General features: G+C 24.9%; 1 protein-coding gene across 2 annotated transcripts in view; it reads left to right on the top strand.

Annotated features, from left to right (window-relative positions):
* Positions 1-27,500, top strand: part of LOC100211745 (E3 SUMO-protein ligase PIAS2) — a 42,748-nt gene that overhangs the window by 8,077 nt on the left and 7,171 nt on the right. For both annotated transcript variants that reach the window (XM_065816695.1, XM_065816696.1), the window contains exons 2-14: positions 5,549-5,892; positions 9,729-9,901; positions 10,046-10,130; positions 11,497-11,547; positions 12,692-12,782; positions 12,872-13,006; positions 13,387-13,492; positions 14,552-14,625; positions 14,730-14,824; positions 21,836-21,901; positions 22,186-22,277; positions 25,754-25,834; positions 26,752-26,950. In XM_065816695.1, coding sequence (XP_065672767.1) covers positions 5,549-5,892; positions 9,729-9,901; positions 10,046-10,130; positions 11,497-11,547; positions 12,692-12,782; positions 12,872-13,006; positions 13,387-13,492; positions 14,552-14,625; positions 14,730-14,824; positions 21,836-21,901; positions 22,186-22,277; positions 25,754-25,834; positions 26,752-26,950 — 1,592 coding nt within the window. The remainder of the gene's footprint in view (positions 1-5,548; positions 5,893-9,728; positions 9,902-10,045; positions 10,131-11,496; positions 11,548-12,691; positions 12,783-12,871; positions 13,007-13,386; positions 13,493-14,551; positions 14,626-14,729; positions 14,825-21,835; positions 21,902-22,185; positions 22,278-25,753; positions 25,835-26,751; positions 26,951-27,500) is intronic.

The following is a 27,500-nucleotide window of genomic DNA, read 5'->3' as shown; positions in this document are numbered from 1 at the left end:
TATATATATATATATATATATATATATATATATATATATACAAATATATATATATATATATACAAATATATATATATATATATATATATATATATATATATATATATATATATATATATATATATGTATGTATCTATACAGGCCTTGTTACGAGATTTCGCTGCGCAACAAAAACACGTAACATATTTCTAAGTAACTCAACTCAGCAAATATATTTTGTATTGTTAGAAGTTATATTGCATCACTAGCATCTTTTCAAGTACTGCATTGTAATTAAAGTTATTTATTAATGCATTAAAAATCATACAAACAGTTTTTTTTTTCTTGTTATAACAAAAGTTATAAATAAAATCTCAGTTCCTATTTGAAAAATCATTTTTATTAATATTTGCAAATATGAACTAAATTTTTATTTTGAAAAAAATATTTTTTTCATAAAATGTATAATAATATTTGTTTATTTTCTTATAATTTTACAGTTGGCTTTTGGTTATTTTATTAACTGATAATAAATTTTTTATTTATTTTGAGAACTCTTTTTTTAATAATGTTTTTAAACAATAAAGAATTTTTTTTTATTATTTATCAGTTACCGATAACATATTCGTGATCATAATTTATTTTTATAAATTAAACGAACATCATTTGAAAACTTTACATTATTGAATTAGAAATAGACAAAATATCTTTTATAAAATATTTACATCAAAATAAATCATGTATTTTTTAAACTATTATGACAAAAAATAATTTTTATATTTGAAAGGAATTTATATATTTAATTGTTTAAGATAAAACTCAAAACAGTTTATTTTTTTTAACTAATTTTTAACAACGACAAAAAAATTATTAAACAAACTGTTTCTTTAACAAAAAATCTATTGTTTACAAATGCGATTAAATGCTTTTATTTACGACTTTATTTCTTATAAATAAACGTCACATTAGCGACATCAAAAGATAATTTAAATATTTTAAACGATAAAAGTTTTTGCGTAGCGCAAAATTACTGAATGCCAAGGCAAATCGCCATTTCGCAGGCAAAATGCAAGCTGTGTAACGCTTCTAAACAAGGCCTGATGTATATATATATATATATATATATATATATATATATATATATATATATGGTTTAGTTGATAACTTAAAATAATATAAATAACGTTTTTAACTATTTACTAATCATTTGTAGCAGCTGATTTCCTTATTGATTTGATTCTAGCTTTTGTAATTCCCAAAAAAACCATCAAAGCTTTAATGCAGATTGGTACTTTGATAGCTGATTGTGCTCTTTGCACCCTTACACAATAAGAATATGAAAAATTGTGTAAGTAAGTTTTATCTGCTTTCTGTTGTTGTCTTCTTCTGGTAATGTTTTGAATTTTTATTAGTGTGGATAAGTACGCCTCCTGACTATTTTTAGATGAATATTTATTAATGTTCTTAATTACTTCGCTCCTTTGTTTTTTCCAAATGTAACCCTCAACATCCTTGATTGTTCCATTTGGTTATGTTTATTTTATCCTTTTTACTGATGACTGGACTGGTTTTTTCACTTGGTAATTAGAATAAAATATTAAATAAAAAATGCTTGTTTGAAAAATAATAATAACTCAAAAATTTCAAAAGTGTGACATCGCTGGTTTTTCCACTAGGGTCTTCATATATATATATATATATATATATATATATATATATATATATATATATATATATATATATATATATATATATATATATATACACACAGTTACAGTTAGAAAAACATCTAGACAAACTATTATTAGATATAATTCTGTATTAAATGAACAAAACCTCATATTGCTATATATATTTTTGTAGCTCTTGACAAGCTATAAATGTACCATCAAAGATTTCCTACACTAGGTAGATGTCTCTCTTATTAAGAAAAACCAAAATGACTGTGGAAAAAAGTATCCAAACAAAAAATTTTTTTGTTTCTCCTTGTTATTTCTTTCTTTGATATTTAGTTCATACTTTTTTATTAGTTTATACTTCTCAATTATCTTACCCATGGACTCAACCAGGCTGTTACACCTCGTTATATCTATAGAATCCCAGCATTTTTTGAGTGCTTACTCGATATCTTCTTTTTTTTTTCAATATAAGCTTACAAATTTCTTCCTTGATTTCTTTCCATAGGTTTTCTATGGAAAAGTAATCAAGGAAGAAATTTGTTACCATTCCCCTCATCCAATCCCTAGGCCATGACATACTTTTCATATTTTATTGTCTTTTTAACATGCTTTTGTTGCATTAATTCACCTGGTCTTTTCCAAGTTCAATGTCTACCATTTGAACTATTAAGTCATATTTTATTTTTCAGCACATTTCTGAAAAAATTATTTGCATGGTCAGCAATAGTGCACGCCATTCCTGTCCAATCCTGTGATTATTTGTCAAAGTTTGTTTTTTAAAACTCTGGTTAATCGGCAAGAATTTATTTTAGGAGGTCAAACTAACAATTTTAGTTATTTTGGGTGGTTGTTGACCGGTTGTTATTTTCCACGCTGCTTAATAGTATGTTGTGGTTCCATATGCGCAGAATTGCATGAAAAAAATAAATACACAGATAAATTAAGAAAGCATTCTTAAAGGAAACAGTTGTTTACATGAAATTTCTTTTCTTTTTTCATAATAAAAACATTAATTTAGCATAATCTAAGTTTATTTCAACAATTTTAAGTCTAAACTTTTTAATATTTATATGTTTGAGTTATAGAATATCTGTTATTGTGGAATATATGCATGTAATCAATTTTAATAAAGATTGGCTTTTTTTTATATATGGAGTGTTTTTGTATTCAAATAGCATGTATTTTGTTGGAAACTTGTTCGAAAAAATACATAGTTACATAAAAAATACATAGTTACATAAAAAAGGAAGTTATTTAATACTTTTTTTTCATATTAAAAAATCATTTTTATGATAGAGTTTATTTAATACCATTTCGATTAATTATATAAAAACAGTGTTACTTATTACAAGCGTAATTGCAAGTGTAGTTTAATTTTCTCTTACAGTTTTAATTTTTTGAGTTTTGTTTTTGTAAAGTTTCAGTTTTTTAAGTTTTATTTTCGCTTTTGTTAAGATTACTTCCTTTTTTTAATTTTAATTTTTTTTTTTTTTTTTTTGTTGTTGTTGTAACTGTCAAGTTTAGCTTAGTTTTTAGGTTTATTTTAGGTTTAATTTAAGTTTCCTAGGTTAGCTTTTAAAATGTTCTTAAAACATCTAAAAAGTTGAGGTCAAGTAATCCAAATAAAGTTATATGCATGTTCAGGAATAAAGTGCAAGTTTTTTTAAATTGAAGCTTAAATAAATGAGTTAGGTACTATTGTTTTTATGTTACATAACTTGCTCACGTAAAATTGAACACAAAGATAGTTCATTTAAATTAATATCTATAACAAAAAGTAGTTAATAAAAAATAAGTAATAAACAGGGATTATATTTTTCTGGATATTTCCAGAATTCCTTGTATTTTTCTCAACTTTTAGTTTTTCCAGATATACAAAACATTTTCCACACATGCAAGTTTAAGTATATATTTTGTAATATATTTCTTTTTTAAGTTTTTTCCCTCATCGATCATACAATAATTAGGGAAAGTTTGAAAAAAAATAGAAACTACTCAGCTAAAAACAAAACTAAGAGGAATATAAGGGAAAATATATTTCAGATATTTTATCCAAAAAACTATCTGGATTTTAAAAAAATATGACCTGGATGATCTATGAATAAAAATAATTAATAAAAAATAATAAAATTAGTGAATAAAAAAATTTTGTAATTTGAATTAACTTACTAAGGTTAAAAATGCTTTAAACAATAGAGGATAAAAATCAATGCTTAACAATAACATAATATTTGTTATTGCTAGTTTAATTAGTGCTAAGCATTGAACTTAGCATTGAATTAAGCTTTAATATTGGTTTCCTGGCAGGATGGCCCAGCAAATTATGCTGATGCAGATGATTTTTTTAGTATCTATGCTGCACTTGACACTAATGTTCTTACTAAAAATGCCATTTAATTCAACATCACATTTGTGAGGATGTTGTTTTTGATTGTCTTAAATTTCATTTTTCAAGTGGTAAAATCATTCAATTATATCAAAACAAAATAAATATTTAACTAATAATGAAGCATAAATATGTTGCTAAGTTACTTAAAGTAAATTAAATGAGCCCTAAATGGAGTCTTTTTTTTATCTGCCTTTTTTTTTTAATTTTAAAAAAGTAAAGTATAAATACCTTCTAATTGTATACATATTTTATGCATCCCTTAAACTGGTTTTAACACTATTTAAAATCACTATTTTAAACTCTATTAAATTTTAATTTTCTTTTAATTGTCTTTTTTTTCTTCATGTTTCATAAGTGCTTTTTATATGTTTTATAATAGTAAACATTCCATTCCTATACAAAATCAAGTGAATAGCTAATAGTTTTCTTCCTCCCAAATTATTAAAATGTCTGCGGTTTTATATTATCATTACTAGGTTAGCAAACATTGTTTATTGCACCGAGAAGTCTTTTCGATTATGTGCTGAAAGAGAATTAATTTATTGACTTTCTTTCAACTAGTAGCGTGAACCCAAAAAGTGGGGTTATTTAAACCCAGATGGGTTTGTGCAACACATTTTTGCCAGCAGAAGGTAAAGCACCAAAAATATAGAATGATTGTTACAACTAAATTAATAGTTGTTGTTATAGTTTTGTACTGGAACCTAAAATGTAAAATTTGTATATAAAATGCGCACAGTATAACACTTTAAAAACAAAGCCTGAATCTATAAATTTATTATGTTATAAAGAAAAGATATCTATAAAAGCTTTTATAAAGCTATCATAACACTATCCTAAAATAATATATAATTATATTTGAAGATATTTTGAAGGAATTGTTTAATGAAAATATCCTTTAATGATATTATAGAAAAAAGTTTCCTATTATAATATTATAGGAAAAATAAATAAAGAAATTAATATTTTTATAGGCTTTATTGTTTTATAATGTCATACAATACAACTAATTTTATAAATATATATATATTTATAAAATTAGTTGTAACTTACTATAATCAATACCCTCATCTTTTTTATTAAACATATTCTATAAATCACAAAGAGAAAAACAAATTCAAGAAAATATAATTAACCGCTTAAAAATGTGCCTTTGTCAGGTTGATGTTTTGCTTGTTGAGTTCTAGTATTATCAGCTGTGCAGTGTTGTTGTAACCATTTTCTGATGTAATGCTTTTATTCCCATGTTTCTAAATGGGATATTATATCTAATATTATATATAAGTCTAATATTTCTCAACATTATTAATGACTTAATGAGAAAGCATCTAGTATTTTTAACAATTCCACGCTTTTTTATATTTTAAAAAAATTCTTATTATTACTAAAAAATGTTTATCATTTAAATTTTTTTATCATTTTTGTTCATATCAAATTTTATCATAGAATAGCTTTAAATGACTGTTAAAGATGATTTAAAGCAATAGCTTTTTTTATATAGAGCATGTTAATGTCATTTCGGATTGCTGAACTTCAAACTCTCTTGGGAGCGTGTGGAAGATCAAGATCCGGACGTAAACATGAGTTGCTTGGTAGAGCTATAAGTTTATTGAAATCTTCATCTGTTGCACCAAATAGGGACAAAGTTCGTGCCAGAATTTTAGAACTTTATCATCAGCGTTATCCACCTGGTGGTGTAGAATTACCAGAAATAGCATTGGGCAATCCTGGCAGTTTGCAAACATATCCTGCTCAACCGTACATGCAGTATCCTAGAGAGGAAGATGACGACTCTTCAAACTATATAAACAGATCAAGCAATTCATACAAAGATTTATCACATAAGTAAGTTTAATTTTATAAATTTTTTATTGTCAACCTGGTAACATTCCAAGCACCCAAGATTTTTTTTTTAAATAAATTAAAAAAACAAAAATTCAGTCTCATAGAAAGATATTTGTGAAACAAAATTTCCTAAAATAAAAACTAATCAAGTCTATCAATTCTTGTTATATGTTTCTGACAGTCAAGTGTAAAAGATATTTTTACCTAACTTTTTAATGTATAATGCTTAAATTGTAACTGTACAATCATTCATCTGGTTTACTATAATGCATTCGGCAGTTATTTTTTTATTTCTTTTTTTTATAGTTATGTTCATTGTGAAGAGAATGTTTAAAAAAAAATGATTAGGTGGAGTTTTTTTTATTATAACAAAGTAATGAATGTATACAAAAAAACTAATTTTGTAGTTTTAATTGAAGCTCGCATTCAATTAAAACTACACTTTAGTCAGAATTTTAAATCTTTAAAGTACATACGCTTTTTCAGAACAAAAATAGTCATTTCTGTAGTTAGGTAGGTTAGTTGCAGTTTTAAGACATGCAGTGCACTCTGGAAGACATTCTTTATTCATGAACAGTACTACCAGTTGCTTAAGGTCTTTGTTACGATGTTCACAAAGGTCTTAAGTACTTGACACAGTGTAGTAATAGTGTTACATTATAGTTATTGAATAGATACGTTAGACCATCCAACTGGTCTTGTGCAAGGCTCTAGGTTGCTTGAAGGTTATTAGTTGATCTTCAGTTTCTCCATCATTTAACACAGTGCACAGCTCAGCAAATTCTAGATAATTATCTCAGCATAGTGAAAGCCTTGATTTGGCAAGTTGGAACACTAGTTTGACATGTATATTGACTTTGAAGATCTTTGTTGTAAAACGATGTTAGTTCAATTGAGAGATAATCATTTGTGCTTTTTAATGACACCATCAGCATTTAAAAGATCTTGCATAGTTGTGTAAACAAGGTGATGGCTAGAGACTAAGATATCTTAATCTTTAGATTATTGAAAATATCTGACAAGATTATCTCACCAACATAGTGAAACACCAAAAAAGAGCTTAGCTGTTTCTAGACTGTCACACAGGCAGCAGTTATGTGACCTGTATTTAATGCTGCTGTATCAGATTTCATATTCACAACAAACTTGGTGCATTGCCTTGATGAGAGCAACCAAAATGTCAGATCGGCAATTATATCTCCAGACTTTCTGTCTGTTCAAGGCTGGGATGATGGGACTCCGAAAAACTTCAGATCTATGGCATTTCCTACAACAACTGTAAGTTGTTCCTCAAAAGTTCTTTTTGAGAAGTTCACTTCAAAGTTTCTGGTGTGATGGATAACACAGCAGCTAATGAGCTAACTTCTCTGTCAGTAACAAGATCATCATTACTTATGTTACTGTTGTTTTGGAGTTTTCTGGTAGCAGTCTTTAACTTCTAATAATTCAGCATTCTCTCATATCAATGTGCTTCTATATTTTCCTTTTTATTGGTCTTTATTGACTGCACAAAAGAGATATCTTCTGAACAAGTTGTTCTACATTTGAAGACCACAATGGAAATGTCTGAGCATTTCTTTTTTAGTTTGTTCAAGGAGTTCAGGGTTGATCAGTTGCTAAAGTTGCTTTTTCAGATACCTTTGAAAAAGCTACTTTAGCTGCTTCCCACCTGACATCTGACAATAACAAGAATATAAAAAGTAACTTATATTAAACAAATATAAAAAGTTATTAAGGATATTTTAATTTTTATTCAATTTTTAACTACTAATTAGATAGATTTATACATCAAAGTCAATAAAAAAAATAATGTTTTTGATTCCTTTTGATACATGTATCAAAAAAATATATAAATTTTTTTTTATGGTTACTCCTATGGTTGATCCCAACAGTCCGAAATTACAAAATTTTTTAATTTTTGTACATATGGAGGGGACAGGGTTACTGACAAATATTTCAAAAATACCATAAAGGTTATTTTAATAGCCTAATATATCTGGTTTTAAATATGTTTCATTTTTATTCAAAATGATGATGGGAATGGTCAGTCCTACCCATTTGGATACCTAATATATATATTTGGGAGGTGTGTGTGAGAGGGGGGGGAGGTGATAAAATTTAAAAAAATCTACAATTTTAAATTTTTTGTTTCAGTGTAAAAAAAATTATGTCAATGTGCAATAGTTAATAAATAATAAAAATATCTCATCGTAAAGTTTTCCTTGTGGAAGAAGAATTAATATAATATCTATCACACAATAGCCAATTAAAAAAACTGTATTGCAATATTATCATTACAGAAATTTTATGCTAAGAGCTGTTTTTCCAAAAATATCTTTAGTTAATATAGCTTCATGGGTATTTAGTGATTTTTTTATTGCTCAAAGTGCTGAAATAGGTGGTTGTCTCCAAAAATGTTTACCATTTGTCCTTTATGAAATAAAGAAAATTTTTTTTCTTTATTTCATAAAGGCAAAAAGTAAGAATTCCTTTTTTTAATACTGACAAACATATCAGGTGTTAGTTATGTAAAAATTCTTTTTAATTTATAGTTTAACCTTATGTATAACTCCTAACTGGTTGTCAAAAAGTTTTTCCCTATTTTGTTGACACAAAAAAAATTTAAAATGCAAGACCGAAAAAAAAAAATTTTTAATTGATAGACTGCCTGCCCTAACCAAACCCTCATTTGATGTAGCAACACTCTGTGCATGATTTACAGTAAAGAAAATAAAAATAAAAACATTTTATTAAAAAAAATAAAAATAAAAACATTGTTTATATTATTAAAAATATTCTGAATGTTTTAAAAACATTCACAATGTTTTTAAAAACATTCTGGTCAATTAAATTTGCGTTTTTGCAAAAGTGATTAAATTCCAATTAAATTAATGGTTTTAACTTTATGACAACACAGAAATGTTGGATGAAAGTCAAATGTAATTAAAAGTGACGTATTTGTTGTCAAAAGAATCTTTTTTTACCTTCTGTACTCTCAAATGCAACAAATTTACAACTATTATATATATATATATATATATATATATATATATATATATATATATATATATATATATATATATATATATATATATGTATATATATATATATATATGTATATATATATATATATATATGTATATATATATATATATATATGTATATATATATATATATATACATATATAATATTAGGGTGTTCCAAAATATAACATTTTTTGAAAATGTCTGCTGATACCCCCTAAATGTATTCTATGTAATAAATTAATACTAAATTAAAAAAATTTTTGATTAAAAAAATTTTAGGGGTTGCTAAAGACTTTAAAAATTTTAGAGATTGCTTATTTAAAAAAAAAAAGTTATTAAAAAACATATCACGTTGGGTCTCAAAAAAAGTGAAATTTTATAAAAATTTCAAAAATAATAAAAAAAATTTATGGAAACATAAATTAAAAAAGTTTATTTAAAAAAACTATGAAAATATGTACTTTTTTATTTTTTGTTAAAAAGCAATAGTTTTTAAGCCATAAAATTTAGACCAGTAATCTTTATATAAATGGTTATTGTTTTTGGATATTTTATAAAATTTTGCTTCTTTTGAAACCCAACATGATATGCTTTTAAAGAACTTGTTTTTCAAAATATTAGGGACTCGTCTGATGTTTTAGGGCAACCCCTAAATTTTTTTTTATTCAAAATTTTTTTAAAGTTAGTATTAATTTATTACATAGAACACATTTAGGGGGTATCAGCAGACGTTTTCAAAAAATATTGTTTTTTGGAACACCCTAATATATATATATATATGCACTTACATATAATGGTTGCTTTTTTAGGACAAAATATTCAAGTGTTTTCCATCATCCTCACAATAGTCAACAGCTTCAACCTACTTCATATACATCTGCGACCTCTTTGCATTCTCCAGTACCAATACATCCTGATGTGCGATTTATTCAATTACCTTTTTATGACATTATTGATGTTCTAATAAAACCTACAAGTTTAGGTAACTAGACGCTTGTGATTATATTTTCATAATCAGCGTGTTTTTTATTAATACTTAAGTTAAAATGTTTTGTAACATTCAAAAGATGTTCAGGATGATTAATTGACTAATGGAAATTGTTCTACCACATTCTCTTGCATTCAGTTCAGAAAACAATGGCTGGTTATCAAGAAATGAGTTTCGTTTATCATCTGACTCCATATCAAACGCAACTTATTACAAGTTCGAGGTAATTATTCAAGTAAATAATAAATCATATTAGTTAATAATTTTATATAGTTTATGGTAAATAACAATTAAATATAGTAAAAAATAAATAATAATTAAGTATACGTTTAAATTATTTTACAAAATGTTGTCCTAGTTGTTTTTTTTTTCTTATTGTTTTTTTTTATTTATTTTTTGTTCGTTTAAAAAGCAGTAATGCATACAGAACTTTTTTTTTTTTGTCTTTGTCCTATTTTTTTTATTTTTTGTCTTTTTTTTTCTATATTATCTATTTTTTTGTTTTCTTTAATAGAACTACCTACTTCTTTTTCATTTCTTGACTTTTGATTTTGTTCAAGTTTATAAAATATGAGTTGTTTTATTTAATTAATATTTGTGTATTATATATATAGCCTTAGCATTACATTATTGGCAGCATGTATTAGTATTATTAAACTGTTTTGTCACAAAAGAAATTTTTATGTATGTTAAAGCCTAGGCTAGATAAGTGTGGCTTGGCTAAATGAGTGTGAGATCCAAAAATATAAATATCTTGTATATAGCTTATATTTCTCTTGCATAACTGCTTAAAATAAAAAAGCATTTAGTTATAATTTTATATTAATCATATATAAAATTATATTTAATTCCTGCTAAATTGTATAATCCGCAATTGAAAAAACTAATTTAAAAGGACTTTATAAATTTAGAAAATTTCTAAATTTTTTACTTCAAACACAACTTATATTCAAATTTCTTTCCCTTCGAAAAACTAGTTTTTTTTTTTTTAGCAAAAGGCTCATGTAAGATCTCAAGTTTCTTTTCTTGCAGCACTAGATTTCACGTTATAAAAAGTTAATCATAATATTTAATTTAGCAAAGTTATTATATGTCCTGTTTTGTTTTAAGTATACTTAAACGATAAAATTACTGTTGACTATGATTGTGTATAAACTTTTTCTTCTTAAAATAAATCAGTGTTTATTCTAAACATCTGTTCATTTTTCTTTGTTTTATTAATTATCCTCCTATATATATATAAATTTTTTCAATAGAAATGTTTCATATTTCTCTGAAGGCTTTCGTTGCTCAGTCTAGTTCAAGCAGATTAACAGATAAATAAAACTATTAGCAAATTTTTTTTCCAAGTTTTTTTTTTAGCAAAAAAAGTATTCAAAAAAATTGACTTGGGTGTGATTGACTTGGGTGGTTTTACACCCATATCATAGCATGTCATGAAATTTAACACCACCACCACCTTTGATAATATATGTCAATATCAATATAATATAAAGACGTTTTGTTAATTGATGTATGTTTATTAATTAATTTATGTTTAATTATTTAATGATAAATGCGTACGTGCAACATATTTGAATTTGTTTTAGATCTTATACTATGAAATCTATCTTAGAATATGGTGTGCAAGTACATTTAAGGTAGAAGTGTTATTTAAATTGTAAACTTGTAAGAAAAATTTAAATATAAATAATAATTTGTAATAAGTTTAATATTGTTTTAGAGATCTTGCTTCAAGTGTGAAGTAATTCTATTTTAATTCCTCATTTTAGATATCCTATTTAATTTTCTGTTTTATGGTTTTAAATTGTGTTAATGCTTTGTTTTTATTTTAATTTTAATTTTGTTTATCCTTGAGTTTTGTTTTTAAAATTTGTCAGGAAACAGAGTCTAATGGTGTTTTTAAAAGCGTACCATTTTGATGATGTCAAATTGTTTATTCAAGTATCAATCTTAGCATTTTTAAGAAGTTTAATTGTTTCTATGCAATGTTTATCTGAATATCAATACCATAATGACTTACGCTACTGAACAAAAAAATATTTTTTCAGAACACAAACTTTAAACTATTTAAAAAGCATTAATTCAATTTTATTTGAAGTGTTTTTAAATCAAAAACATTAAAAAATATTTTAAATTTTAAATTAAAAATAATAGGTCTTAGTTTTAGTTTGTGTTATGAGGTGAACTAAATAAAAAAAAAACTAAAAATATTAATTTATAAATGATAAAATTTAAATACTTTTGCGGCAAATATTAGATTAGATTAACTGGATTAGAATAACAAGATTAAAAATCTTGTCTTGTATATACCAACATGAAATGAGTTCACATTTGTCAAGGTTTTCAGTAAAATGCTCACAACACATTAAATAGTTGAATAAATAGAAGTTGATTGTTGTAATTAAGGAAATTTAAGTTAGAATTTGAAGTACAACACCATGAGAACATGTTTTGCAATAATGGTCATAATGACAATTATGTAAACACATCATTTGAGAAACCGGTTCTCCAATTCTTATGTTACTAGAAATTATTTTTAAAAAAAGGCTTCTAAAAATATTATGTTAGAAATTATATCAGTTTTGTAAATTGTAACAGTTTTGTTTTTAGTTTTGTAATTTATATTTGTTTTTTGTTAGATTTAATTTTTAATCTACCTGATTACAAGCATAGTTATATCTATAAAAACAGTTTTTTTTATAGCTTTTGTATTCACTATTTTTGTTTTTATATTCATTTTGATATTACTATTTATAATTTTATATTTTGTATGGCCATTAGATTTTGTCTGGCTGAAACTAGTTGTTTTCAGGAAGATGCGTATCCACCACGTTTGAAAGTTATTGCGAATAATAAACCTTGTCTTATACCAGTAAGTAGAGTTTCTACATTTCTAAATAAGTATGCGCAATAAATATTTTTATTGAATGATTCTTGAGACTAACATTTTATTTTATTAAGGGTCAGCCACCTCCAAATGCACAAAATCAAGAACCTCGTAAACCTCACAGACCTATAAATATAACTCCTGTCAACATTTCTCCCTTGCAATCAAATCAATTTAGTGTACAATGGATGCCGTCTGATGTTGGACAGGTTGAAATTTTACTAATATGCAACTTTTGTTTTATGTAAATATTTTGTTTTATTAGAATAATTTTAAGTTATCATAATCAGAGCATATTATGAAAGCATATTATGAAAGTTGCGTTTATATCCAGAGCTATATATGCAACCCTTAGTCACAAAGCCAGAAGTTTAAAAAAAAATTGATAAAAGGTTCTCAATATAACTTCAAAACATGAGCTTTTTCATAAGAATCTATCTAAGGTTGATAATACTATTAAATTTTAGTGCTCAATTTTACAATTATTAATGTGCTTTTTTGTAGCTTTTAAACATCAACATAAATTTTCTTTAACTATCAAATGTATTTAAATGGAAAGATTAACTTTTTATTAATTTTATTTTTTCAGAGGTATACCACAACAGTTCATTTAGTAAAAACTGTTCACTGTGAAACTCTTATCCAACAACTAGCTAACAAACCAGAACGATCTGCAGAGCATACAAAAGCTTTTAGTAAGATAAATAATAAATTATTTAATTTATTGGCAATAATTTATGAAAATAAATTTGTTTTATGACAATAAAGCATAATTTATGAGGTGTTTAATAAAAATCCATGAAATTAAAAGTACTGCCTTAGTTTTTACGCTACAGATTAAATAAAAAAAAAATGGAAATATATCTATAAAAAGTATTTATCTGATATTTCCTATTTTCCCAGTTTGAAGACAAATTGATTTAGCAAGGTCTTGTCAAATTTCTTAAGGCAATTATTTATCTCATCATAAAGTTGTTTCAAATTTTATGCTTTTCAGTTCTTTGCATAGACCATTTCTTTTAGAATACTTTAAAAATCCTCAGTCAGGTGACATTCTGAGATATTTGGCAAGTTATCCACTTTAGCTTTATTGTTTACTGAATTCTTTTGAAAGAATTGCATCACTGTTTTGGCATATTGTGATGAAGCCAGGTCAAGCCAAAATAAGTTTATCAGCATGATACTCTTTTATAAAATCATTTTTTTAAACAATGCTTTAAGTGAAGTGAATAATTTTTCACGCAAATTTTAATACAGGCAATCCCACCATTCTTGGTCATTGTTCAACATAGGTATCTTTTTCATTTTATAGCAACTGACCCTTCTCTTTTTTTGAATAAGTAATTGATCAGGATTGTGCTACATACACAATTGTAAGCATGGTACTTAATTGTCTTTGCAAAACTCCGTTACAGTGGTTAAACATGATTTTGAGATGTCTAATGTTTTTTTCACTTAGTTTTAAAGTGGTCTGGGTTGAACCTTTTTTCTTTAAGATTGATGCATTAAATATAATGCACAAGTTATTTTTTTGTTATATTCTTAATTGTCAATTTTTTAGAAATGTGCAACTTTTGTACAAGACACAATATATATAGAGTATTAGATTTGTAACAAAATAATTAGTATTTGAATTCAATAAAACTTGTGAATGTACCATATTTTATCCTTCAAATTTTTACAGATTTTTATTGAGCATCTGTTCATCTCTTTAAAAATTAAGTTTGATTTAACTTTGAATTTTTATTTTCTAGTTACAGAGAAACTTCGACAAGATCCAGAGAGCGAAATTGCATTAACAAGTTTAAAAGTTTCTCTTTGTTGTCCAGTAAATAAATTTTCTTTATAAATCCATAGAAACTTTATAAATCCATAGAAATAGTTTTTTTTTTTTTTTTAACTGTTTAAAATGTAAGCAAAAAATATTTGTAGATTGGAAAAACACGAATGAAATATCCTTGTCGTGCAAATAACTGTCACCATTTGCAATGCTTTGATGGTGCAACATACTTACAAATGAATGAAAGGTATGGTTTAAAAAAAATTATGTTATAAAAATCTTTTTTAGACAAAAAATAAAGTAATATGTGTATGATGAACAAAGCTTTTTGAACACTTTTATTTTGTGCATTGGTTTCAAAGTTATTGAATCTAGGTAAGCTCATATACTCATCCCCAAAGCCATAGATTCACTCCAAAACCATAGAGCTTCCTCAAATTGAGCACAATAATACCATAAGCATGATGAGGATCAAACTCTTAACTTCATTGTTATGATATATCTAAATTTTTTTTAACAAATATCTGTTTTAACTGCTAAAGTATAATAAAAAATAAATAAAAAACAATATAAGTTTGTTCGAGAAAATAGTCAACTTTTTAGACTTATCAAGTACTCTTGATGTTATTTAACAGTTCACTTTATCTTTATATTTGACATTGTAACTTTATAAAGCACAATTGAAATACACATTTAAAAAAAGGTAGATATTGTTTAAAAATGTACAGCCCAAAAAAGTTAAATACAAAAGTTAATTAAACGCAAATAATAAAGTATTAAAGAGAATAAAAATATTAAAAAGTTATCTCTTCACTTGAAATAAGAAATTAAACAAACCTGCGGCTTTTAAATACATTTTGTCTGTTCGGAATTGTATTCATGTTAAATTAAGTTATAGAAATAATAATGGTGAGCATAAATCCATCCATGTTTTACTTTATCTTTATTTATTTTTTTATTCTGTTGTTTGCATTTGTTTAATATAAGATAAATAATTTTCTTAAATAAATTATTGTGTCCTGCCAACTTTTTCATCTTTACTGCAATCAAGAGAATAAATTTTTTTTTTAGCAACAAGTTTTACACTAACTGCAGTCCGATTTGAACTTATGGTTGCTTGTTTGCAATACACTTTTATAAATTCTTTTTCTGTTAAATATCTTTGGATATATATATATATATATATATATATATATATATATATATATATATATATATATATATATATATATATATATATATATATATATGTATATATACACAGTATGTCAACAAGTCTATCACCCCCTGAGGATTTTTCAATAAAAACAAATATGCTTAAATATAGATTTTTGGCCCCAATTTTTTTTATTAATATTGAATTTATATCAAAACACATTTTTATAACAAGAAATTAATATTCTTATACTTAAAGCAAAAATTATCCACTAAATTAGAAAATTTGTAAGTAAAAAAAAATCACCACCTAATTTAACTTTTCTGTTGTATAAATTAGTAAAATTGCAGAAAAAAAGCCAAAAACAAACAAATTTGGTTAATAGAAAGTATTTTGGACATTATCCTGAGACACTATAAAAGTGGAAAAGGATATAAACCTATTTCTAAAAAAGTTAATGTTAAGCCTAATAGTGTAGGAAATATAATAGGAAATATCATTAGAAAGTATAAAAAAATGTGTAAAAAATTAGCCAAGAAATAGACGCCCAGCTCAGGCTACCTTATGCATTGATAGAGAAATTATTTGAAAAGTTGAACAAGATTGAGGATTATCTACACCAAAGCTAGCAAAATATCTACAAACAGATCATAGTATAACTGTAAATCCTCATACTGTTTGCAATCGCTTGAAAAATCAAGGTTTTATAGGTAGAGTTGCTCCAAAAAAGCCTTTTTTGAGTAAAAAGAATCAAAAGAAAAGATTGGCTTGGGCTAAGAAACATTCAAATTGGTCTATTGATCAATGGCAAAGAGTTTTATAGTTCGATGAAACAAAAATATATTCGTTTGGTTCTGATGGTATCATACGCAAATGGAGAAGAAATGGTGAATGTCTAAACCCTAAATGTATGAGACCAACTGTCAAGCATGGAGGAGGCAACATTAGGCTTTATTATAATATTATATACTTTTTAATATTATATATACTTCTAACTTATTTTTTCCACTTATCATAGGTCGAATGATGATTTGGGGCTCCTTTGCTTAGAGTGGTCATGGCAAACTTGAATTCATTGACGGAATAATGACAAAAGAGTTTTATACTGATATTATGAAACAAAAACTGAGATCAAGCGCCAGAAGTGCTGGCTTATCTCATAATTTTATCTTTCAACAGGATGCAGATCCTAAACACACATCAAAGTTAGGTACTCAGTGGTTAAAATGAACAGTATTAAGATGTTAGATTGGGTTCCTCAGTCACCAGACCTTAATCCAATTGAAACTTTTTGAAAACTTTTTAAAATCAAACTAGCTGATCAAAAAAATTAAAGGGTATAAAACTAAATAAAATTAAAGTAAAAACACAGTAACTATAAACAAATACCAAAAATTAAAATAAACGATTATCAAAATACAAAGAAACAAATATACAAAATAAAATTAAAAAAAAAAAAAATCCAAACTATGAAAAAATATTTAAAACAAACTTAATTTCATTTATTCAATATTTAAAGATTTTTAATTTTGATTCACCAAATGTTCACGAAACCTTTGTTTATAAACCCAAAACCAAAAGTTTAGGTTTATCAAAAAAAATATTCATTTAGATCTGAATGGGCCAAACAAAAACTAATAATTAGAAAATTTAGAAAACACATTTTCATTTTAAAATCCCTCTCTCTCATTGAGGAGTGGGAAAAATTTCATCCCCAATGGCTTAAAAGCTTAGTAGATTCAATGCCTAAAAGATATCTAGCAGTCTTTAAGGCAAAAGGCGCACACATAGACTATTAATTTTATGTTAGTAAAATAATTATTTAAGGGGTGAATATTTTATATAGTATATATTTTTATTCACTCCCAACATAGCTGCAAGCAACCACTATTAAGTTGGGTTACTAGAACAACTAGTTACAGAAGACTTGAAAAGTTTGTATGAGTCAGAAAAACATAAAGGTAGGAGAGAGTTCCAAAGGGATGAAGTGCATGGAAAAAACTAGACAAATAAAAGTTTTTAGAGCATGCAGAGACAGATGAGACTTTGATGATTGATGAGTCTTACTTTTCTCTATCGTCTCAAAATGCAAGAATAAGTTTTGGTTGGTGGAACTAGAGATGATAATATAGAGATGACATGGCCGTTGCTCCTTTGAGCAACCACCATGATAATATTTGTACAAAAGAGAAGAGATGCAACCTTATGGCAATGGGAAAGAGGCTCGAGCTTGGCAGATAGAGCATGTCTAACTCTTTACAAAGCATTTTCAGACCTTTTCTAGATAAGAAAGAACAACATTACTCAAATATGATAATTATTAAAAAACAAGCAGTAACTCAGTTGTTTTGACAAGCACAGTGACTCAGTTACTGAGTTTTGTTGGAATGTGTTAATAGTTTCTTTCCTAAAATTTTTTGAGAAAAATAACAGATAAATAAGAATAAAATAAGAATAAAATAAGAATTTTTTCAATCTTGTTTTTTATGTATGTTTTGACACATGATTACATATCATGTATCTTATATTATTAAACAACTTATATTTACAGCATTTGTAGTGAACATTTCTCATAAACGTTTATGTAACATGTGTTCTATTATGTTTACAACATATGACACTAAATTATATGCAATAATTTTTGGAAAGACTATGTAAGGTAAAATCTATGCTTTTTATAACCAATAGAAATAGTTTCAAAGTATAACCAAAAGATGGTTCCGAAGTAAAAAACTCTATGCAAGCAATAAATCAATTTTTGAATTAGAATTCTTCGTTACTGAAAAAAATTTATTTGTATGTAACTATGGACCTGGCATTTTATTTGTATCAGCTTGTTTTCTGAAATATATTCATAATTATTATTATTATATATATATATATATATATATATATATATATATATATATATATATATATATATATATATATATATATATATATATATATATATATATATATATATCAGGCCTTGTTATGAGATTTCGCTGCATAACAAAAACGTGTAACGCATTTCAAAGTAACTCAACTCAGCAAATATATTTTGTATTGTTAGAAGTTATATTGCGTCACTAGCAATATCACATTAAATATCATACAGACAGTTTTTTTTTTCTCACTATAACAAAAGTTACAAACAAAATCTTAGTTCTTATTTGAAAAATCATTTTTATCATTTTTTTCAAATATGAACTAAATTTTTATTTTGAAAAAAATATTTTTTTCATAAAACGTAACATATTTGTTTATTTTCTTATAATTTTACAGTTGGTTTTTTTATTAACTGTTTATAAATTTTTTCTTATTTTTTTTGTGAGCTCTTTTTACAGTGTTTTTAAACAATAAAGAGTTTTATCAGTTACCGATAACATATTCGTGGTCATAGTTTATTTTCATAAATTAAACGAACATCATTAAAACATTACGTTATTGAATTTGACAATAAACTTAAAATAAAATATCTTCTTAAAAAAATATTTACATCAAAATAAATCGTTCATTTTTTAAACTATTATGACAAAAAATAATTTATATATTTAAAAGGAGTTTATATATTTAATTCCTTAGGATAAAACTTATAACATTTTATTTTCTTTAACTAATTTTTAACAACAACAAAAAAATTATTAAACAAACTGTTTCTTTAACAAAAAATCTATTAGTTTACAATTGCGGTTAAATGCTTTTACTAACGACTTTATTTCTTCTGAATAAATGTCACATAAATGATATCAAAAGATGATTTAAATATTCTAAAAGATAAAAGTTTGAACAAAGTGAAAACAACCAAATACAAAATATTTGATTGTTTTCACTTTGTTTAAATTTTTTTTTTAAGTTTTTAAATACATTTTTTCAAACAGAGCAATTGTTATGTTCATTATCACTTGTAATTCGTATCAATGTTGGAAATTGGGCAATATAAAAGAAACAATTTCAGACATGCATCAAATATGATAAATACATTTATAAAAGAACCCATGTTACTCTTTTATTTAATTTCTTCCGTCATTACAAAATTTATTAATCAAATGTTATATTTTAAAAATAAATAACAATATATTTTAAGTATTGAGAAAAACCATCAAATATAGCAAAAACATTTTTAAAAGCGAAAAGACATCAAAATGAATAAACTTAAGAAAAAAATTAACAAAATTTCTCATAGTTCTAGCATGCATAGCAAATTAGTTTCTTAATCATATGGACTGACAAAAATTGTAAATAAATTGCATACCAAAAATATTAAATTGTTATAAAAGATAATATGTTTTTTTCCTCAACTTGTATTGAATACGGTAGCTAAAGACTACAACCATTATAAAAAAAAGAATACGAAAGTTGTATAAAAAATTTTTTTTTTAATTTTCTTTTTTTAATTATTTAATTTTTCTAGTTTATTTAATTAAAACTTGATATTTCATTACAATTTTGTTTCCTTTTTTTAGGATTGTTTTTTAGGATTTTCAGTAGATAAGTTTAACTTTTTGCTACAAATTGTTAAAGCTTTAAAAGTTAAATGATGAGAACTGCTGTGGTCAGTGTCTAAAAAATTACTTAAGGTGTGGACAAACAAGGCATGCCACTGCGGGCGCTTACCGGCAAGGTTTGATATATATGTCTTCTCCATTTAGCCAGCGCTTTCTTGCTCAGGCTTTTTTTGCGCACGTCCACATGCCTGTAAAAACTTTTGGCCAACACATAAAAAAACACTTGCCAAAAAAATAAAAGCGTTTTGTTTTAAATTATAACAAAAATTTTTTGTTCATTTGTTCAACTTTTATGAAAAATGGCTTTTTTTACCAGTTTTTTTTTAAATTATTTTATCTAGTATTTATTTAAAGCATTCTTTTTGCTGTTTTTATTTTAGTTTAAAAAAAATAAAAAATTAAAATCTTAAAAATGACCATCATGCAAGTGCTTTTTTGTGTGCTTGCATTAAATTTCAAACGTAGAAGACTGATATATATATATATATATATATATATGTGTATATATATCAGTATATATGTGTGTGTGTATATATATATATATATATATATATATATATATATATATATATATATATATATATATATATATATATACATATATATATATATATATATATACATATATATATATATACATATATATATATATATATATGTGTGTGTATACATATATGTGCTGACCTTAAAGTGATTGAGGTTGGCAAAATTTCGCCAATCTCGCTTGTATGTTTTATGGTAACCCTGTCAAGTTTTTTTTGCCGACATAATGCCAACCTTTAGCAGTTTAAGGTCAGCAATTTATTGCTGACCTCACTTTTCCTAATTCCAAGGGTTAATATAAAAACTGGCCTGCTTAATTTAAAAAAATTTATTACTTAAGCGTCTTTTAAAAAATGATCTATTTTGTTAATGTAGCTGTGTGTTCAACTTCATTTTCTATTTTGTATAAAAAATAAAAAGTTGAAAAAAGGAAGTTTATATACACTACTGAATTTATTAATAATTTTGGAACAACTAAAATGATTATCAAATAAATGTACACAAAATATGGGTCAGACAAAATGTCTGATAAATGTCATTTTTTACCAGACAAGTGCCGGGCAATGTCCAATATGCGGCGTCTGTTTTAAGCCCTATATATATATATATATATATATATATATATATATATATATATATATATCAGTCCTCTTCATTTGAAATTTAATGCCAGCACACAAAAAGGCGCTGGCAGGATGGTCATTTTTAAATTAGCTTGCATGATTTAAAAAATTTGTTTTTTTATGCTATTTAAATTAAAATAAAAATAGTGAAAAAAATGCTTTGAATAAATACTAGATAAAATAATTTAAAAAAAAACTGGTTAAAAAAAGCATTTTTCATAAATGTTGAACAAATGAACAAAAATGTTTTGTTGCAATTTAAAACAAAAAGTGATTTAAAAGAAAAGTGCTGGCTAAACAGAGAAGACTGATATATATGTGTTTGTATGGATGTTTATATATATATATATATATATATATATATATATATATATATATATATATATATATATATATATATATCTGTGTGTGTATGGATGTATATGTGAAATAAATTTTTTTAATAGAAAACCTTCATGGGTGTGTCCTGTTTGTGACAAAAAAGCGCATTTTTCAGATTTGTTTAAAGATGGGTATGTTTTTTTCACAATAAGCATTAAATAACCTAAGATGTTATTATAACTTAAAATTTTAGTATAATGCTGATTGTTTCCTAGTAATGTTAATACAGTTACACAGTTTTATTTTTAATGATCTCATAATGCAAGAATTTTTCTTTTTATTTATTTTACAAAGCTGAAAATTTTTTTGTTTTTTGTGTGTATTTTTTTGTGTTATAATCTATTTTAATTTTTTTAATTTTAATTTTTTAAATGTCTTTTTTAATTAATTTTATTTTCATTAAATTTTTTTTAAGAATGTTTTCAAGTATTATCAAGCAATCAGTGGATTGCGATGACATAGTATTTTTTGAAGATGGGTCTTGGAGGCCACTCAATGAAATTCAAGGTGTGTGTGTATATATATATATATATATATATATATATATATATATATATATATATATATATATATATATATATATATATATATATATATATATCAAGATGTTAGCCTGGAAAAATTTTATACAGCGTTTTCATAATATTTGGAGTCATCAGCTGACAACAAATTAGAAAAAAAACTTCATTAAATTTTGACATTTGAAAAATGATATTCATAGTTTTGTTCATCTAATTTTATAATATAATTTTTATTATTAAGTAAAGTTTTATGTGTAAATTATAAATGAATTTGTGTTTTGAAATTGCATTAAGTATGTAAAATGCATTAAGTAATAAATAATAAATCTTATTTAAACTGATAGTTCGATAGCTTTCAGACAAGTGACTTGCTTGGCTTGCTTTTGTTGAATAGAATGGTAGTTAAAAAAGCTTTTGTTGTAGTATGCTATTTTAAAATTATTTTAAATAAGCAACATTTAAGAGGCATGTGAGGTTCTCTGCACAAGGGTGGCAAGTAATTCTAAGCGACAAATTTCAATAATTAGTAACTTTTGCATATGTAAGTTTTAAAAAAATTTTTTTTTTTTGTCTTCGTAAATTGAATTTTTGCATTTGTAAATTAAAAAACTAATAAAAATTTATGCAAATATAATAATCCTTTTTTATGTTTAACGCAAGTAAAACACTGATAAAATGTTTTATTGCAAGTTTCAAATATGATTTTTTTGATGTTGTTATTTTCGTTGTACTTTACCTGTAAATTTAGTTTACCAACAGTTTACTTTAATTAACTTTCAATATGTTCAAAATGACATTTACCTTCACTGTCATTTTTATAATATTTATTAATGCAAAGATTTTTGTAACTTACCTAACTTAAGATAAACAGCAATAAAAATGTAAATAGTTTTTAAATAATGAAAAATATTTTTTTTTTAATTAACAGAACAACTAATGTCAATTAAAAACGAAATTTTTTTTTAAACTTTTGCTTTTATGACTATACTTTTTTTTACATAAATATTTTTTATTAAATTAACTCTTTTCTCCGTTGTGCGCATTTGTCATAAGACAAATCTAGGCAACTGCCTGGGGTGCTTGGTTTTATTTTTTTTGAAAAGTTGTAGTTTTTAGTATAGTTATGTAATTTTTTAAATTTTATTACAAACTTTTGGGCAACAACTATTCATTTGCCTAAGGGTGTCGTTAATTTAACAGTGTCACAAATGCGGCCCTGGTTGTGTTTACTAATTACGTTTTCTATGTACACATTGAATCTGTGCCTGGTATAGGTTGTTTGCTTTTATTATGATTTTTGGAATCTTTGGGAATTTTAAACCAATTGGAAATACTGCGTTATACTCGGTACCATTATGCTGCATCACACACCCTATGTTGTATGTGTATATATATATATATATATATATATATATATATATATATATATATATATATATATATATGTATGTATGTATGTATGTATGTATGTATGTATGTATGTATGTGTATATATATATATATATATTTATTTATATATATATATATATATATATACACATACATACATACATACATACATACATACATACATACATACATACATACATACATACATACATACATACATACATACATACATATATATATATATATATATATATATATATATATATATATATATATATATATATATGTTGGTAAAAGACAAGTTTCAATTTTTTTTTGTTTTGCTCCTGTTTTATTATTCCATCCACAATGTAAAGTCAACCTGAGTTACACAATTTTCATTGAATTTTTTATTGGAAGCTCTTTTGACAGAATCAAATATGCTATTTTGAATCATTTATATGGTAGACTGGTAGACTCATCGTTGAGCCATACCTTGAAGAAACAGACTAACCATTATCATAAAAATATAAAGACTGAATTGAAAAAGAAAGACTGAAAATGTTTTTATCATTGAATTATAATGACTTGCTGATTTCCATTCATTGATAGTTAGACTGCAGTCTTCTTTGATTAGCGTTTTGTTCTCTGAGCATTAGTGAATTTTGGCTTTTTTGCTAGGAGGTCATTTTTCAATTTTAATTCAACTTAGTTCATTTTGATATATCGCATTTTTTAAATATTTCACTTATCAAGTAATGCTTGTTGGTCACAAAGTATTGAATAAATGCTTTTTTTTTTAAGATTTAACTTTTTTTTTTCCTAATTTGTAATTTGTGACTAAAAATTGTCTTAAAAAAATATAATTTAATTTGTATAGAAAAAATATAACAAAATATTGAAAAATATTTTTAAAGAGTCAAAAGTGTACTATAATAGAAATCTAATAAAATTACAATAATTAACAAAACACATTACTACACCTAAAAAATGGCATGGATAACATATACACAAACAGCCCTCAGAATTAGGGTCTGCAAAAAATTGCCGACCTCGTTTCTATGTTTTGTGGTAACCCCTTTGTGTCAAAGTTTAGACCTCTAACAATTTAAGTTCGGCAATAAATTGCCAACCTCATTATTTCTAATTCCAAGTGTGTCACAAATTTTTAGTTTAACAGATGACACTTGTCCCCTGATATTGAGGCTACCTTAAATATATTTTTATATTGTCAATAGCTCGAAAGTGTTAAGCTATAAACAAAAAAAATCAACCAATAGCAAACAAGAAAGCTATAAACAAAAAAAATCAACCAATAGCAAACAAGAAAGCTATAAACAAAAAAAAAATCAACCAATAACAAACAAGAAAGCTATAAACAAAAAAAATCAACCAATAGCAAACAAGAAAGCTATAAACAAAAAAAAAATCAACCAATAACAAACAAGAAAGCTATAAACAAAAAAAATCAACCAATAGCAAACAAGAAAGCTATAAACAAAAAAAAAATCAACCAATAACAAACAAGAAAGCTATAAACAAAAAAAATCAACCAATAGCAAACAAGAAAGCTATAAACAAAAAAAATCAACCAATAGCAAACAAGAAAGCTATAAACAAAAAAAAAAATCAACCAATAACAAACAAGAAAGCTATAAACAAAAAAAATCAACCAATAACAAACAAGAAAGCTATAAACAAAAAAAATCAACCAATAACAAACAAGAATAAATGAATCAATCGTATTGATTTAACAGTATTTATTTCAAGGGTTACACAATTTTATAATTTAACAGTATTTTGATTCAATTTAATTGGCACCTAAAACATTAGGCATATAAAGTTTATATTGCTAATAATTTGATCTGGGGCTGCAGGTGTAATATATTTTGCACACTTTGCACAATTGCATGGTTTTAAAGACCAACTTTAACAGTTTTTCAGAAAAAAGAATAATAATAAAGTCATTGAAAATGTTATATTATTTTAATTAACTTCATTTTCAGATTTCTGATAAACAATAGGCATTGACATCTGACATTTTAACTGAGAAAATTTTCTATATTGTTTTATAGAATTAAATATTATTTTTAGACCTTCAAAAACCATTATCACAACAGTTGCTATCTACACCAAAATCAGCTAGTTCCAAACCTCTTAATCATGTTGATTGTAGTAAGTAAATTAGTTTTCAATTGAAAAAGTGATTCATTGATAACTGTTTTAAGATTTTTAAGATTAATTTAAGGTGGAATTGAGTGCATAAAAATCTGTAAAACAAACAAAGGCAAAAATGGTAGTGCATCTAAATCTGTATAACAAGTAAAGGTAAAAATGTAACTCAGGGTGTTCCAATCTTCCACAGTGAAATTTAAGTGGTTTTTTGTCTCTCTAAAATGCTTTTGGGTAACTATTTTGTTTAGTTTTGGCTTTTTTTGTGGCAAACAACATGTAAAACCAAAGTTGGAACTTCTACAAAGTGTTATGATAATCAAAGTATCATGTGAAAGACCATGTCTTCTTACTTCAGTTTAGCTTTATTTTTTATGAAGATTAGATTTTGGCCCTACAGTTTTGTGTATTTTGTGTAATTTTTAATATTTGTGTAATTTGTTGTTTTTCTTTTACTTTTTTTTTTTTTTTTTACTGCCAAAATTGCACTATGCTCTCCTCCTTGGTATCAACTATTTTAAAACTTTTTTTTTAATGATTTTTGTTACATGAAATTAAAACTATAGCTTAAATAAATATATATATTTTTTAAATTATTCACTTCCCCAAGACCGAGAGGGCCACTACAGTTGAGGAGGCTACTTTTTGTGGTTACAACCCTCTCTCAACTGTATAACTCCGAAACACGAACCTTGACAAACAAGGTCGCTGCGCGGAGAAATAAGTTATATATATTGTGGTAGAGTATTTTCTTTGCAAATTAGATGTTCCAAAAAAATAATTTGTTAAAGATATTTCATATTCTGTTATGAAGTTTAACAAGAGCTATTTAGTTCAACAAAATCACTACAACCTTAATTGTTATAATTATTACAATCTTAATTATTATAATTATAAGTTGTTTTTTTTTCAACTTTTAGACACACCAAATCCAACCACTATTTTTACACCTGTTATAACTAAATGCAGTTCTGAAAATATAGTTCCTGAAATTCCAAAATTAAATCGAATTGCAAAACCAGCTCAGGCAACAGTAGAGGAACCAGAAGTTGAAGTTATCTCTATTGATTCAGATACAGATGATGAAACCACAATCTTGCCTCCAACAATGGCTCAGAGGTATTTTTCAAATAATGATATTCTATATTTAAAACATATTTCAAATAAGTTTTGTATAAAATATAATAAAGTTGTAAAATGTGTTAAATGTAGAATTATAGTTTTTACATTTTTATTTGTTATGTCATTAATAGTATTGTTTATTATTTATTATTTGTTGAAAACATTTTATTAAATATTTATTCTGTTATGTTACTTTATCAAAAAGTGGGAAAAAAGGCAGACTTACAGTTTCTCTACTCTCATAAAAGTTGTAGATACTATTGTAATACACCTTATAAAGAGCTAAAAAAACTTAAATATAATTTTTTTAATATAATTTACATTTATAGTTAAATGAGGAAATATATTTTTTCTAGATAAACTTATAACAAAAAATTTATTATTATCCAGGTTTTTCTAGGATTATTTGTTGTTTTTTACAATAATAAATAATCATAGACATGCTTATAAATGGTACTCGGCTATTTTATAACTTGCTATATGTGGATAATGTTTGAAGTTTAATATTTTGTAATATAATAAAATAAATGAAAGCAATTTTTACCAA

This window comes from Hydra vulgaris, chromosome 13, assembly GCF_038396675.1.
Source record: "Hydra vulgaris chromosome 13, alternate assembly HydraT2T_AEP".
In the NCBI taxonomy this organism is placed as follows: domain Eukaryota; kingdom Metazoa; phylum Cnidaria; class Hydrozoa; order Anthoathecata; family Hydridae; genus Hydra; species Hydra vulgaris.
The sequence above is the reverse complement of the archived record's forward strand: the minus strand, read 5'-3'. Positions and strand labels throughout refer to the sequence as shown.